Here is a 16,217-nt window from a genome sequence, read left to right as displayed (position 1 = left end):
ACTGTTGTTCAGTTGCTAAATCGTGTTCAACTCTTCTGCATTCCCTGCAGCCTGGGGCTGCAGGCTACAGTCCATGGGCAAGAGCTTAGGCTGTAGCCCACAACCCACAAGGTCACGGAGAGTCCGATGCAACTTAGCAACTACACAGCAGCTGCAGCAGGACGGAAGCCCACCAGGCTCTCCTCTGTCCAAGGGATTCTCCAGGCAAGAGTACTGGAGTGGGCTGCCATTTCCTTCTCCAGGGGATCTTCCCAACCCAGGGATCAAACCTGCATCTCCTGCATTGGCAGGTGGATTCTTTACCACTGAGCCACCAGGCACACCCACGTGGATGTCTACGCAAGCAAAAATGCACTTAAGACTCGTAAGTTTCACTGTATATAAGTTACATGTTAATGAAAAGATTAAAAATGCTGCTGGTACAGAATTTTGCATATAGCAATGAAAACTTAAAGCTTAGAAACATGAGACCAATCTAACTCCCCTGTAGATAAAATATTTTATATTTTAGTATTACAAAAGGCAAAGACAATCCAAAAAATGTTGTCTGAATTAGAAAAAGATCAAAAGAGAGCAAAGATACCCAAACGAACAAGGGGCGAGATAGCAGGATTCAACATAAACAAATATGCCTGCTGTATACATATTAAGAATATACTTATGGTTCGTACTTAATTGTGGGTTAAAGAATTTTAAGGTTGTTTAAAGCTTCAGGGAAAAGCCGACGCTGATGTCTTTTCAGTGCGGAGAAAGAGGTTACAGCGGGGAGACTCTCTGCACTCCCCAAGCAGTCCAGAGGGAAAAGGGTTTAGGGGTGGACTCAAAGAGAGGCATGTCCTCCCTGCGTGACCACTGGCAACTGTGTGGAATCACTACACCGAGGGCCTGAGTCTCATCTGGAGTGTGTAACAGAGGAAGCTGGGCCTTGGAAGCCAGAAGCTTAGCAGTGCACGTAGGTTGAGATCTGGGCAGAATGTGATGGTGTGTCAGGCCAGGGCTGCAGTCTCATCCCACAAGGAAGGAAGGGGCTTGGGAGAGATGGAAGCAGGAGGAGAGGGAAGGGGCGCTGCCTTTACAGTCACAGCACGTGACTCCCTATCCAGGGGAAAGGGAGAGAAATCATCCCAGAGGGGGACTCAGAGGGAGTGAGAGGGGAGGGCCCTACTGCTGGGACAGGCTGTGGAATCTGCCCCAGCCCGCCCAACTCCCTCAACCTGGAGCAGTTTCCCCTCTTCCCTTCCAACAGGGAGACTCCACGGGGTTGGGGTCTAGACCCCTGCACCGCAGTGAGGCTGTGAGCACGGGGTCCACCAGCTACACCAACACCTGCCGAAGGGACCACACGCAGGGACACCAAGAGGCTCACACCCTGGTTACACATGACCGAGTGGGCCTTCCCCTGTGTCTGGAGCCGTGCCAAGGAGCAGCCCGGACAGAGCATGGCCGCTCCTGCAGCCCTGTCCCTGGTAGGGGAGGCCAGCGGTGTTGCTCAGCACAGATGCCAGGAGCTGGGTGAAAGCCACCCCTGAGGTCAGAGCCCTGGCCTCCCCGCGCCCGGCCCCAGCAAGAGCCCCAAGAAATCTTTCCCTGATCTCCAAGCTGCTTTCTCAGCCCTCGACCACAGGGCTCCCTGGAGAGGCAGACAGCCGAGTCAGCGCTGGATGGAAACCTCCAGGCCTTCTCTTCCTGTGCCCATGGGCAAAAAGGCTGCCGAGGGGCGGGGGCTTAACTACCGGGATCTGCTGACACGGCCCAGCCAGTGTGCCCATCCATACCATCCATCCAAGGGCCCTGGGCCCCAGGGGCAGCGCTAGGGTTCTCTGCTGGTCACTTGGGTGGCAGGGTGGTGAGGAAGGCCAGACAGACAGGGGTCTGCCTACAGCTGCACCAGGTGAGGCTTGTCTTGCGTACTGATTTGAAGAGGCCCTGGGGGTGCACGGGCCTACCACTGCCACTAAGAGACTCTCTCCCTAAGACGGCCTGGCCTCCGGCTCGGCACACCTCAGTCCTCAAGGCTATGTCAGAATCTCTGGCCCCATGTAGGGCAGCTCTCTAAGAAGCCTCGAGCAAAAGCCCAACTGGACGTCTGAAACTTTTTTGGTGGCACAAACCCCTGTGCATCCAGCTACAGGGGAGGGGGATGGGACCAAGGCTGTGTGGTGGCTCCCCACCCTCACCCCCATCCCCGGCTCTTCACCTGCCAGGGCCGGGTGGAATGCAAAGAAGAGAGCCGGGCAAGCTTCCTCAGCTTCCTCCCTCATCCCAGCCTATACCTGCTGTGGTTCCGAGTCTGAGTCAAGTGGAAGCCAGTCAGAATGGGTGTAGGATTCCGGCCAACCCACAAGCCTCACGATTCCTCTGTCTGAGCTGTTCATGCTCCTACAGTTCATTTCCTAAGACAGTGCTAACTAGGATCTCAACAACTCAGGGCCCACCGAGTCCTCTGTCTTGGGAAGGTCTCTGCAGGGGCCAGGAGTACCTGCCTGGACAGCGGCTGCTTCCACGGCTGCCCCAGGCCCAGAAAAGACTCCAAAAACCTTTGCTGAAAGTCAGAGTCATCAGCAACACTTGCCTACCGAGCTACTCATACAAACTGACACCTCTCACAAACCCTTCCTGTCCTTAACAAAATAAAAAAAAAAGGAAAGAAAGAAAGCAAGCCAGTTTAAGTTACTGTCCCCGCTTTGTTTTGCCCTTAGCTCCTCAACAGAGAGCAGAGGGCAGAGGTCATGCTCCACAGGCAAGCAGGGGAAAAGAATCAGGTATTAGATCTAGCAAACCAAATTCCTCCTGCTCAGACATCCCACATGCTGTGGTCAGAGGCTGCCCAGCCACCAAGAAACAAGGTCAAAGTTCCTGCTGTGGGGTCTGAGGGATGATGGCTGCTCCAGGGAGCCTGCACGCCAAAGAACAGTATTTTAGGCTGATCTCTCCTTTGTTAAATTTTTGTCGTACAAAATGTCGATGGGTGAGGGGAAGAAGTCAGGCAATGCATGGGTCTCAACAGTTTTGAATGAGTGAATCACACTTCTATTTCATGGCCCCCTTTTCATGACTGTGGTAGGTGGCAAGAGGCTGGAGAACTTGGGGGCTTGAGGGCTGGAAGTGAGAAAGTGAGAGAAACTAAGGGCACTGTTGCAGATGAAACGATCGCAATACAAAATTCTCAAAGGCAGACTATGGGTTTCCCTTTGTTTAAACAGCACATAACATCAAACCTGACGCACAGTGGGTGTTCATCAGTGTGGTGAACCGAGCCTGCGATGCACATACAAACTGGTTAGGTCTGGCGAGCGAATGGGGTAGCTCAAGGCTGCAACACACATCCATCTGCCATACGGTTCGGATCCCTCAACAGAGCCATAGCCCAGAGGAAGAGACGCTTCCGCACTCCAGATAGAACCTCTTAGGTCCCATCTGCACAGGGGTGAGGAGCACCAGGGCTGGAGTCAGACAAACTTCAAGTCTGAGAGTTGCCAGTTCCTAGGGTGGGTCTGTACTGTATCACTGAACCCACCTCCTCACGTGCAAAATAGAGATTAGTAGCACCCATCTCCCGGGCTGCTGGGGAAAGGATGTACAAAAGACTCTCAACCAAGGGCTTGAGGGCGATCTGATGCAGGCAGAGCTCTCCCTGTAAATGTTTGTGGTGGGGAGGTCCCAACAAAGAGGAGTCCTCCATCAAACGTTCCAACACTATTTATTCACGTATTGCTTTTGCTTCCAGTTTTCCTGGACCCCATTTATCAGTGCCCTTCATCTGGAGAGTGTGCTGAGGAGGACAACAGCTCAACTCTGAATACTTCTGTTCCTCTCCCAAATGCCTATGTTGAAACCCTCATGTCCACTGGGATGGTGTTTGGAGGTGGGGCCTTTGGGAGGTGAGGCTGTGAGGGCAGAGCCCTCATGAGTGGGATGAGTACCCTTTTATTAATGAAAGAGACTCCCAGAGAACTCCCCTGCCTCTTCCAGCACGTGAGGACACAGCCAGAGGTGGGCAGTCTGCAACCCGGAAGAGGGCTTCCACCAGAACCCAACTGTGCTGGCCCCTGATCTTGGACTTCCAGCTTCCAGAAGTATGAGAAACAAATTTCTTTGTTTGGAAGTCACCCAGTCTGCTGTAATTTTGTACAGCTGCCCAAATGGACTAAGACAACAACTTCCCCCAGTGCCTGAGAAAAAGGACCAGCTCACTGCTGATGTCCTGTGTCCTGTAAACAACCATAACCTTGTATTCTCTGGAGACTGACTTCCAAAGCCAGAAGAACAGAGGGTGGGGACCACCACCATTGTCCAAAAAAAAAAAAAAAACACCACAATCAACACTGAGCGAAAGCCCCCAACCAGGCAAACAAGAACTCTTTAAAAAAAATAAAAGTCCCACAACATGAAACATCGTAAAGCCCAAACGGCGTTCCTTCCATCTCAGAGCCTCTTTCAGGAAAGGGAAGAAGTAGTTCAGTTGTGGAGAGGGGGAGGGGACAGTGCTAGGACAGCTGACAGACACCAGAGTTCCTTTTAAAACACCAGGCTGCAAATGCTAGAGATTTGGTAACTGGTGTCATTAATCACCACAGCCTTCAGAGCCGCGCAGAGAGCAGTCTGATGACGAGGAGAGTAGCCAGGGTTCGGAGGCCACCCACGCCCGCCCGCACGCCTGGGATGCTTCTGACAGAGCCACCTGAAGGGGACACACGTGCAGCTATGACTAGAAGGCAAGAGGCTTGTAAACCAACTCCTGTTCGGATCCCAAGTTAGCGTTTCCAGCAGGTTACCCATCTTCAGAGGGATGACAGTACAACGGAAGGATTTAAGCTATTCAGTGATTCAGGATCACAGCTCAAACTGACAGCCTGCCCTGAGCCTGCCTGGAGCCACAAACCCTGTGCAAGCCCTCCCAAAGGAGAGGTCTGTTTCTGAATGACAGCAATAGAATGCTGGCCTGGACCACAGGGACTCGCCTACCAGACTCAAGAGTTCTGGAAGGTTTGGCTGGAGAACTTAGCACCTGAAATACAGGAACGGTTATGAACCTCATCCTTCCAAATGGATAGTAAACTCCAAAGTAAATACCAAATCCGACCATTCTGGGCTCAGTCAAAAAGCATCAGGCAGAGGGTAGGAGAAGTATGGAGAAGCAGCTGCTGGCCACTGGGGTCAGCTCCCAGGAGTCTCCCGGGGTGGATTTCCCCGGTGCCACTCCACCTCACCTACCCCTGGAGGCTTCAGCAACTATGACTAACCATTAAGAGGAGAAATAACTTGAGCCCAACCATATAACTCCATATCAACACAGCTGAGAGGAAGCATTTGCTAAAAAGGAGGGGCCCTGCAGACCCAGCTGATTCTAGGACCAGGGCAGGAAACACACAAGGTAAGCCTGAAGCACCTTGCAGCGCCAAAAAGTAAGGAAGTGCTTACAAAAATGAAAACCAAAACACTCCGAGACCTTGGGGGTGGGTCAAAGGGAGCTGGAAGAGCTCCCAGGGACCAAAGCGGGGACAACCTGAACAATGAAGTAGCACTGGATTATAAACCTCAGTGTAAAATAAACACCCATGAGTCCATACTGATATAACTAATTGAATACATAAATGGGGGAGGATAGCCAGATCTTCTGTGTACGAGAATTCGAAACAACCCACGTAGATCCTCTGCCCGGGGGGCGAGGAGCCTAACTCCCCTCCTCTCCAGTGTGGACTTCTCAGAGGGGCTTCCTTCCAAGGAGGAGAGCACAAAAAGGGGCAGGGAAGATGATGATGTGGGAAAGCCCGACAAACACCTCAGCTGGCGACCAAAGCTGATGCTGGCAGTGGTAATCACGCAGAGCGTACGCATCCTCGATATGATGTGGTGAGAATGGCACTTTAGCTCTGTGGTCTTCCTCCCCAAAACCCATAGCCCCAGTATAACCATGAGGAAAATACTAGACCAGTCCCAAGCGAAAGATATGCTATAAAATATCTGACCAATATTCCTCAAAACTGTCAAGGTCATCAAGAACAAGGAGAGTCTAGGAAAACGTCACAGCTGAGAGGAACCTACGGAGATTTAACAACTGAAGGTAATGTGGTATCCTGTACGGGATCCTGGAACAGAAAGAGAACACTAGATAAAAACCAGGGAGATGTGGGATTTCCCTGGCAGTCCAGTGGTAAGAGTCTACGCTCCCGATGCAGGGGGCCCGGGTTCAATCCCCGGTCAGGGAACTGGATCCTACAGGCGGCAACTAAGAGCTTGTACGCCACAGTGAAGACCGAAGATCCCGCGTGCCGCACCCAAGACCTGGCACCGCCAAATCAACCAAGCGATTAATTTTTATAAAAAAGGCAACTGTGAATAAACTGTGGACTTTAGTTAATAATAATGCATAACGGGTTCATTAATTGTAACACATGTACAATACTAATGTAAGATACTAATCACAGTGGAAGCCATGTGGGAGCAGGGGTGGGGGGTGCAGTTGGGCAAAAACTCTAGGACCTTTGCAACTTTTCTGCCAACACCACTTTCTCAGGCCCACTCTTACTCAAGAATGAGCCTTGTGCAGACGTGCAAGCGAGGACCCAGGGACCAGAGCCGAGTTCACTTCCATCAACCCTTGCCAAACCCTGGCCTGGGGTCAGCACTGCCCCACCACCACACACAGCCACAGGGGCACAGCGACCAGGTGTGCGGGCGCTGGGAGGCAGTCAGTGGACCACGGATGGCCACAGCCATGCTCTTTCCCGATGAAACCTTGTGTGGGACGTGATATCCAGACAGCTCTACCCTCTAGAAATTGAGTTGGTGACCTGTCTCTGCCCCTTCTGTCACCTGTGCTGTAGCATTCATCTTGTTCACCTGTCTGCCTTCCTATCTCTGAGCAACTATGTGGCGGCTGGACGAAGAAATGAATCAGAGGGATGTGAGCCTGAATCCCAGGTTGACCACATCCTCGCTGGGTGAGTTAGAGGAAACGGGCTGCCATCTGCTTCAAGGGCAGGTCTGAATGTCCGCCCTTTCCTTGGACAACCACAGTGGGGGGCCTGCTATGCTGGGTGCCAGGATGGCACAGAGACAGAATAGGACACGACTGGCGCCTCCATGGGGCTCATCTGCTAGACAAGGAGGCAGACCATAAGCAATGAAAGGAAAGCACAAGCAAGAGGAAAGCCCTCAGCCTCCCTCGGGGGAGGAGGGCTTCACAGCGAAGTGATGTTCCAGCTGCGCTTTGAGAGAAAAGTTGGGCTCTGCGGCTCACAGGCGAGAAGCGGAGAAGGGCCTTCCATGCAAAGGCAAGAGCACACAGTTAGCCCAGAGACAGGGTGAGAAGGGGCCCGAGCACACTTTCAACTTTCCCCCTGCTCTGCCACTCACTCCACCATAACCTGGGGACTGAATCCAGTCAGTCAGTCCTTGCACACAGGAAGCACGATTCAAAAATGTAGCTTTTATTTGGATGACTGTTCCTATATACAGGAGATGGGATAGTTACTCTGAAAACTAACCTTCTACAGTACCAAGCTATTAATGCAGAGGACTTAAGAAACACTCCAAAAAAAAAAAAAAAAAGAAATACTCCAGGTCTACTCTGTCAAGGCTCTTGAAAGCACTATTACCTGGGTTGGGGGACATCCTAGTTTACAAATCCTATCTGAAATGATACTTCTCAAAAGTACCCCTGACTCAACTCAGGCAAGAGAAAATGCAAAAGCCCAGAAATCTGGGAATCGAACCCAAAGCAGCCTGCAGCAACGAAAATATTGTCCTCAAGTTTCCTGTTTTAGCTTAAATATATGCAAACTTGGCATTCCAATCTATAATAGATTCAGGATTGTCTGAGTATAAAAACGTCTAAAACTGAGTAAGACTGAATTGCTTAGGAGATGCAAAGATCCATGTTCTGAGTATCCAGTGGGTCTGAGGACCCCCAGTGGGAGGAGCAGAATCATGGCCTTAGCGTTCTCTTCTGTAAAATGGGAACACAACCCACATCAATTCTGTTCCCCATCCACGGAACAAGACAACATGGCAACCATCCAGCCAAGCACCGTGCATCACAGTAAAAACTGGCAGAAACACTGACTCAGAATCCTAGGGATAAATTACGATGTACCTTCAAAACCCCATGGACCTTGTGAGTATCTATTCTGTGCCAGGGAACAGACTAACTTCTTTGTCCTCTTTGTTTCCACTTTGGCAAGATATTTTGTATCCCCATTTTACTGGAAGAAAGAGAGGCTCAGAGAGGTCAAGTAACAAGTCCAAGGCCACAGAGCTGGTACATGAGGGAGTCCAGATGACAACTTAGGCCTGGTTGACTCTAAAGCTCTCATGCCTTCCACCCCACCACACCACCTCTGTTTACCAGGCAAGGGTTAGAGGAAGAAGGGTCCTTCTGAGAAGTACTTGGTTGGTGGGGCTGAATTTAAATTTCTGACCTTATTCTGTGTTTCCATGTAAACTCCAGTGAAAGGAGCCCCTGGTGGACAGCCACATTCTTCCCACTGCAAGCAGCAGGCAGCACCAGGGGAGAATCGGGAGGCTAAGCAGAGGCCAGCTCCACCAGCTCTCTGCGCCCTTCACCCTGCTCAGAGGGACCGTGAGTCCACTCACTTTTGCTTTCATTTTCCAGCCATCATGACTTCCAGATTCCCAAGAAATTAATGGCATGCAGATGCACGCGAACTCTCAGACCCTGAAGGGTCCTGACTTGAGACTCTTAACTGCCATGGTCCCCAGAAACAGAGGTGAAAGAAGACAGGAGGGCAGGGTGAGGGTGGGGAGGAAAACCAGACTCAGAGAAGGCTGTCGCTGGTGAGGATGCTAAAGGGTCTGTGCCTGGGCCACGGCTTGCCCATCCGAATGTCCATTCCTTCCAAAAACAGGCCAAAGGAGGACCCGCTGTTAGGGAAGATGAGGCACATCAAATCCCAAAACAGACCCAGTCCGACCTTCTTCCGACTGTGTAATCCAAGGCTGGCTACTTAAGTTCCTTCAGCATCGTCTCTAAAGTGGACATACAAGTGCCACAATCTTCCAGCACTCTTGTAAGGAACACATGTGAAAAGAACTTGGCAACTTTAAACTGACTTATAAAAAAATTAGTTGTTACCACCCTTCCACAGTATTAAAGCAGAAAAAGGCCTACTGTTTGTCAGAGGCAAGACAGGAGCCAAAGGGCATCAGAGGGGATGGGCTTCTGTCGCACACACAGCCCTCCCTCTCTCTGCCAAGCAGTGTCAGATCTCTGCTGGGACTCTATCATCTCTGGATGACAGAAGTGCCTGCCTAACCCAGGGCACTAATGCCTTCCTGTGTCTGAAAGGGAGAGCTTCTCCTTCAGAAGCCTGCTTTAGAATCAGAGCTGGGAGACCAAGCCCGGACAAAGAAGGTCCCCTCAGAAAGCTAGCCAGCCTCATCCTGGGACTCCCAGAGTTCCAGAAACTACACCCCAATACTGAGGAGGTAAGTTTGGTCAGAGACCAATGGCCAGCAAGCAGCCAGCTTCTCTGACTTTGCCCCTCAGGAACACAGACTGGCCAGACTAGAGAAACTAGGTTGGTCATAGAAGTCTCCAGCAACCTCCAAAGAAGTTCAGAGAGACAGAGAGAGAGCTTGTGACCTGACTGTTGACACTAACAAGGTTTTTTTGTTGTTCAATAAAAAATGAAATAAGTGCATCCTAGGTCTAGCTCGAAAGTTCGTAGGAGTCAGACACTGTCCAAAAGAGGTCAAAAAGATCTCAAGGCAAAACAACTGGAATACTTGTAAGGAGCATCCAAGGGCAGTAAAGATGGCCCAGAACACTGAAGAGCTTCAGAAATTCCCAAAGATTGCATGCCTCCCTCCCTTCCTCCACTGTAGATAGCAAGGGTCAGTCATGGCCTTCAGAGTCAGGCTGCACTCATTAAGGTACAGTCTCAGGCCTGTACTTTGGCCACATAACAAAGAACCTCCCAGTTTGGTCTGAGACAGCAGCCATTTCACACACCTAAGTCCTCAGCAGTGGACAAGGATCAGATGTCAGTACGGGCCATCTCTCGGAAAAGCTAGGAGAAATCAGCACTTTCTGGCATGCGTGGGAATTCCTTGGGCTACAAAAAATGAACACATTAAGAACCCAGAGGTGTTACTGTGATCTCAACTTAATTCTCTGCAATCTACGATTTACGTGATCAAGCCCAGAGGGGAATGGAAATAGACCCTGGGACTACAAGTGGTGAGACCTGTTGATCAAGGAGGTGAGTGTGCTTGTATAGGGATGGGAAAGAGATAGCCCAGGACTCTTTAGTTCCAGACTCCTTATTTTTGGTCTTTTCCCTCTTCCCTAAAGACCAACAGACAGAAGTCCCAGGAGGAGCAGTCCCCTCTGAGGCAGCTTGGAACCACTCACGTGCTTTGGGAGGACAGGGCTGGGACTCCAGCAAGTGGGGGGGAGGAGGGGAGAGAGAAGATAATGAATGGGCAGAGCCACCCTGATCTATGTGATCTGTAGCTAGGATTGAGCAAACATCAGCTAAATTGTTCAGAGCAGGAAGAGTGAGCGATACACTCAAGAGAACAACACTAGAGGACAGGGGCTGAGGGGCCAGACAAGAAGACAGCTCATTCCTAAAGAGTGATCAAGACTTTAAACTCTGCTGAGATCCTGGGTGGCTCTCTGGCTTCAGGAGACAGAGGAAGTTAAGGAGTTGTGGGAGCAGTCTCACCCAGGACCCCCACCCCCACCCCGCCCCAGCCCCAGGAAATCGAGATAAAATTCTTCCAGGGCTGGAGGGACAACTGTTTTTGTGGGATGGGGAGTGGGGGGCAGGAAAAAGGCGACAGACAACACTCCGGGCTACCTCTAAAAGAGAAGGGGCACAAGATCCTTCACACCTGACAAAGATTCCTCCAATTCTGGGAGCAGAGGGAGAGGAACTTAGGGTCTCTCCCTCCCACAATCGGACCAGACAGGCCAGAGAAGAGCCACAGAGATTTCCAAAGCTTCAGGAAGGGCAGATAAGGGGAGGAAAGAAGAGATCCCCCAGCTTTGGCTCGACGCCTGGGGAGTCCCTTAAGAAGGGGCTACGGGTCGGGGGAGGGATCAGTATCTCCCTAAGCCAGGGTTGGGCGGGAGGAAAGGCTGCCCTGGAGAGGCTTCAACACGAAAGAGACACTGGGTCCCAGGTCAGGCACACTCACGGCGGCTCCGGGGCGGCGGCGTTACTTGGGGCCGGGGCTCGGACAGGCTCCGCTCCTCTCCCCCCGGCGGTGTCCCAGGCTCCGGCCTCCACTTCCGCCTTTCAGCCGCTCCGGATCCGGATCTCCACCTCTGACCCGCCCCTCAGTACTCTCAGGTGACTGACAGGGCAGAGAGACCAATGGGAGGTACTCTAGGCCGACTCACTGGCAGCGCCGGCTTAGGGTGCGGGAGAGGCGGGAGAGAGCGCGCGAAGGATGGCGGGACTTGTAGTTCGCAGCTTTGGGAGGAGTCGGTGGCAGCCAGGGACTTAGGCTTAGGGTGGAGCCGGCTGCCGGCTAGGCGGAGCCCGGCCGGGAACTTTTTAAGGCCAGGCCCGTCGACCGCGTCATCGCGGGTTCCTGGCACCCCGAGGGGAGTCGAGTGGCAGAGCGTTGCGACAGGGCAGAAGGCTGTGTGTGCAGAACTGGGAAAGGAAAAACATGGTGTGAGTGAATACGCACGTGAGGCTGCGTGGACCAGTCTTCAGCATTCGCTAGCCCAGAGAAGCCTCTCGGCGCTTTAAGGCCAAGTCAGTTCTGGTAGCCCGACTGTTAGGGACATTCTGAGATGGGAAGATAATGGAATCGCTATCAGAAGGGCTCTTTGGAGGCTACTGGGTGGAAAGAGCTCTATTGCCCAGCTGTTAACCAGGACGCTTCGCCTTTGGCTCAACCCCAACCTCCGCCTCTGCCCTGCCTCTCCCCTCCCCAACCAGAACCTGCTCTGTTCTCTGATGCCAAATACACATCTGCCTTAGCTCTCCCCATCCTTCCATAAATGCAGATTGGAACCACTTCTGTTTGCCCCACTTTGCTCTTCATATGGATCAGAACTATTTCTGTTTTTTCTGTTCCCGTGGTGTGCTTCAGTCTATGGGGTTGCAGAGTCCGACACGGACATGACTTAGTGACTGAACAACACCACAGTATGAATCAGGACCATTTCTGCTTCTGCCCTCCCCCCGTCACCCCCTGACGCCTCAACACAAACCAGGATCTCTTCTACTTCTGCATCCCATCCCCAGGGACACTACTCAGAAACTGTATGGAATCAAAGCTCACCCCAGAGATAGCTATGGGCATCGTTCCTATGCTACCAGCCAGCACCAATCACACTTTGGAGCCTGAGCTGGAGAATCGACCTGGCAACCTCTCTGGGACAACCTGCCACAAAACTGCCCACATCTAGTTCCAACTGGTCACCAGGGTGCCTCTTTCTAACAGCATCCATAACATCCACCCCTGCAGTGATCATCAAAGTAATGAAAACTCAGAAGGAGGAACAAGCTTAGGAGAGCAGAGGGGATGGGGCAGAGTGAGATTCCTAGCAGGTCCTTGATTGGTGACAAGTGTTTCCTCCAGACCCTGCTGTACCTTGCCTGTAAGAAGGACAGGATCAGTTACTGCAGGATTGGTGGGGAGTCCCGTGGGCCACCTTTCCAGGGCTGGAGGTGGACCTGAGTCAGGGCTCTGTCCCTCCCACACACTGTGTCTGAATCTGTGGCTCTGACCAGGTTGGGGGGAGGGTGGGTATAACAGGCCCATAGTGACTCATTAAGGTTTCTGCCTCATCCCAGGGGCTCCTGGTGGCGTGAATGTGGTGCCAAGTGGATTGGTTGGCACCTTTGCCCTCCCAGTGACAGTAACAGGGCCCTGGGGTACTGTGTGGGAGTGACTATCATGTAGGCTCCTCCAAAGCCCTGGGGCTATCACACCAGCCCCCAGAAACAGCCAGAGCCAGCAACTACAAAAATAAAAGAGTTTATTTCCTATCCAAAAGTGAGCCCAGGGTGGTGGGTGGTAAAGGAGAGCTGGAAACCAGGGTGCATATTCGAGAAGGCCCTGAGTGAGACCATGTTGGAAGGGGGAGAACAGGCATGGCTGAGGTCTAGGGGTGGGGGAGGGGAAGGTGTGCTGCTGGGACTGTTTCAGGTTGCTGGCAGCAGAAGAGACCACTTTCAGTGTTGGCCTGCAGAGAGACAGAAACAGAGATGTGGACAGGCCCCAGGCCCAGGGGTAGAAATAGACATTACTTGACCTGAAAGGCACCCACTGGGGCAAAGGAACCTGGAAGCACACTCTAAGGCAGGGATTACAAACTCAGATACCAACAGAGATCAGATAAAGAATTCAAAGGAGGGAAGCTAGCTAGGTGTCAGGAAATGATCAAGGAACCTGGGGACTGTAAAGACATGGAGGATGCAGGCCTCATCCAAAGAGGACAGCTCCCCCGCCCCCACCAACTAATTATTGCCAGGTGCAATATTGGTCCAGAATTGCCAGATCTCTGTAATTTGTTTAGAGAAGCTGGAATATCTGGAATTTTTTTTTTTTTTTTTGGGCTGTGCTGGGTCTTAGTTGCAGCATGTGGGGTCCAGTTCCCTGGCCAGGGATTGAACGAACCAGGGCCCCCTGCATTGGGAGTGCGGAGTCTTAACCACTGGACTGCCAGGGAAGTTCCCAGAATATCTGGATTTTTATGTGAACTTTCCTGATTTTGAATATGGCAACTCATTCGTATTTTGGAAAAAAAAAAATGCTGTGCGAGTCAAAGAATATCATTGGTTCATTTCCTATGTGGGCTGTGGGCTAAAGTGAGCCCCTCCACCTTGGGCTGATGGTGGGAGGCCTGAGAAGTCTTGGGTTACTCAAATGTCAGTCAGGGGACTTCCCAGTGGTTAGGACTCCCGTCTCCAGCAGAGACCTGGGGGCTGGGACAAAAGACCTCACAGTATTACTAGCCATTGCCGCATTGGAATCTCTTGCTGTAGACACCAAGATCCTGCCTGCTCTTTCCTCAGTCTTCATTTCCTAGACTGGATCTGGGGCCCTTCCCCTACCCCACCCCCATCTCTACCTGCCTCCAGGTCCTGGGGAGAAAGCCAGACATCTCATCTGCCCAGCTTAATGGGCACTGCGGTCCATCTCATGCCTGTTGGGTTCCATGGCCTCAGGTGGCTCCCCTCACAGAGGAGAATAGAGGAAGGTTTGGGAAAAGGGAAGAGTCACAAGTGACCAGACTTGGTTAAAAAAGGTCAGAGAATCCAGAGCCAACCAGACCCGCTGGTGGCTGCTGACCCAAGGCAGGAGGCCAAGGGGCCCAGCCCCTCCCTGGACGGCAGGCAGCAGCACCCACCCCAGACAGGCCTGGGCCCGAGGCCAGTGTCAGTGGATCGTGTCTGACCTGGACCGGAAGCTGTGCCTCATGAGGCTTGAGTTCGAAGGCGGGGCCTCTGGCACTGGGGAGGGTCCCAGAGGGTCAGGCTCGGAGAGGTAGGGGGACCGTACAGAGGGTCTCAGGTCAGGGTGGGCAGCCCCCATCTCTGCTGTCCCCACACTGGCCGGGCAGTGGACCTCAGCCCGAGTAGTATCGTGGAGGCCAGGTGGTGGTCCGGACATATAAGGAGAACTGCACGGAGGCCTCTGAAGTGGGCAAGGAGGGTGTGGGGGCCAAGCTGAGACTGTTGGGTGGCCCGGGGGACCCAGTCTGGCCTGCAGCAGGCCCATCATGTGTCGAAGTTCCTGGCTAAGCTGAGACACTTCTCGGTTGAGACGGGAAATCTGTTGAAAACACATCACATTGTCTCCCAGGTGCCACAACAGTCATCACCCCCCCGAGGTGTGCTCCCCTCCCCAGTTTACAAAGTGCTTTCATATCCACTCTCTGCTCGTGGCCACCCTCCGAAGAAGAAGGCAGGACAGGGGTTATTTTTGTCTAGATGTAAATACCCCAGCCTCTTTCCAAAAAAGGATTTGGGATGACAGCTATTGCTATTCCCACCCCCTCACCCCTGCCACGCACACACTTTTATAAGATGTAGAAGAATGTGCTCAAAGAAGCTGCACAGCTGTGAAGTGACAGACGCAGGCTTACTCTCAGGTGATACATCACAGGAGCTCAAGTGTCTATTCAGCATTTTTCAAATTTCAGGAACTACAGAATCAACTGAAAAACTTGTCAAAATGCCGATTTCTGGGCCCCACCCCAGACATTCCAAATTGGGTGAGGCCCAGGAATCCACATTTTAACAGGTTCTCTGGATAATGTCGGTCTCTGAAGCTGGGGGACCACTGGTCTAGAACTGCCAGCTGAAGCAAGACTGACCTTGAATCCCACAGAACCAGGGCTGGCCCCACCCAGGTGCACCCCTGGGGATGCCTGATGTTTATCAGAACCCAGGGAAGGCCCATTCCCGAGGGCCGGGCCTGGCTGCGCTGTGGATGTGGCTTTGAGATCCCTGAGGGGGAGGTGGAGACACAGTCTCAGCAAACAGGATCTGGGGCTCTTTCCCTAAAGGATTCAGATGGGAGGGTCCAGGCCTCCCAGGTTATGCCCCACAGACCTCTGCCCAGACAGGTGGTGGTGGGGATGGGAAGGAGATGGGGAGGGAAAGACTGGAGCATGTGACTTGGTGGGGGTAGAGGGAATGGCCCCTGCAGGAGCAAATCCCTTGTCAGTGGAGAGGCCCTTTTTTTCCGGCCAGACCTCCTGAGTCAGCTGGAAGGCAGGGATGCAGCCCTCCCTGAGTACTTATAACCTGCTAGGGATCAACCGGGCATGTATGAGCCCTCATCTCATGCATACGAGATGGGAAGAACCATCTCCCCATTTTCAGATGAGGAGATTGAAGTTCAGGGTGGTTGTGGGGCTTGCCCAAGGTCACACAGCTAACATGAATATCTGAAATCAGGACTTTGGCTCCAAACCCTTTGCAATGCTGTTCTATGAGGCACATCTCTGATCCCAAGGTTGGAGGAGAGGAACGGACCCCAACTAACCTCCTGGTTCAGTCTGCAGACCTTTTCCTTCACCTCCTCAGCTTCAGGGGTGGCTTCCTGGCTGGAAATGGGCCCTGCAGACAGAGTGGGAAGAAGGGATGTTGGGTGAGTGCAGGGAGCTTGAGTCTGCAGCCTGGGCTGGGCCCTTCCTGTCACTGGGCACGCCGAGAGCAAGGGCAGAGGAAGCTCTGGGGTCAGGATGATGGGAAACCCAAGCTCCTCAGGCTGGT

The 16,217-nt window shown here is 52.5% G+C and overlaps 2 protein-coding genes across 4 annotated transcripts in view; both read right to left on the bottom strand.

The window, feature by feature from the left end:
• The window catches only part of RAB5C (RAB5C, member RAS oncogene family), a 22,178-nt gene extending 10,887 nt beyond the window's left edge, over positions 1-11,291 (bottom strand). Inside the window, exon 1 of one of the 3 annotated variants that reach the window (XM_010842520.1) lies at positions 11,170-11,291. The gene's annotated coding sequence lies outside the window, so the exon portion shown is untranslated. Of the gene's footprint in view, positions 1-9,976; positions 10,396-11,169 lie in introns of those variants that run through there. The other 2 variants (XM_010842519.1, XM_010842521.1) reach the window with 2 other exon arrangements.
• A 3,082-nt stretch (positions 11,292-14,373) lies between these two features.
• The window catches only part of KCNH4 (potassium voltage-gated channel, subfamily H (eag-related), member 4), a 16,084-nt gene continuing 14,240 nt past the window's right edge, over positions 14,374-16,217 (bottom strand). The window contains exons 15-16 of the mRNA XM_010843106.1: positions 15,988-16,061; positions 14,374-14,769 (exon numbers count right to left, since the gene is read on the bottom strand). Coding sequence (XP_010841408.1) covers positions 14,374-14,769; positions 15,988-16,061 — 470 coding nt within the window. The remainder of the gene's footprint in view (positions 14,770-15,987; positions 16,062-16,217) is intronic.

This window comes from Bison bison, unplaced genomic scaffold (assembly GCF_000754665.1).
Source record: "Bison bison bison isolate TAMUID 2011002044 unplaced genomic scaffold, Bison_UMD1.0 scf7180017864180, whole genome shotgun sequence".
Lineage (NCBI taxonomy): Eukaryota > Metazoa > Chordata > Mammalia > Artiodactyla > Bovidae > Bison > Bison bison.
The sequence above is the reverse complement of the archived record's forward strand: the minus strand, read 5'-3'. Positions and strand labels throughout refer to the sequence as shown.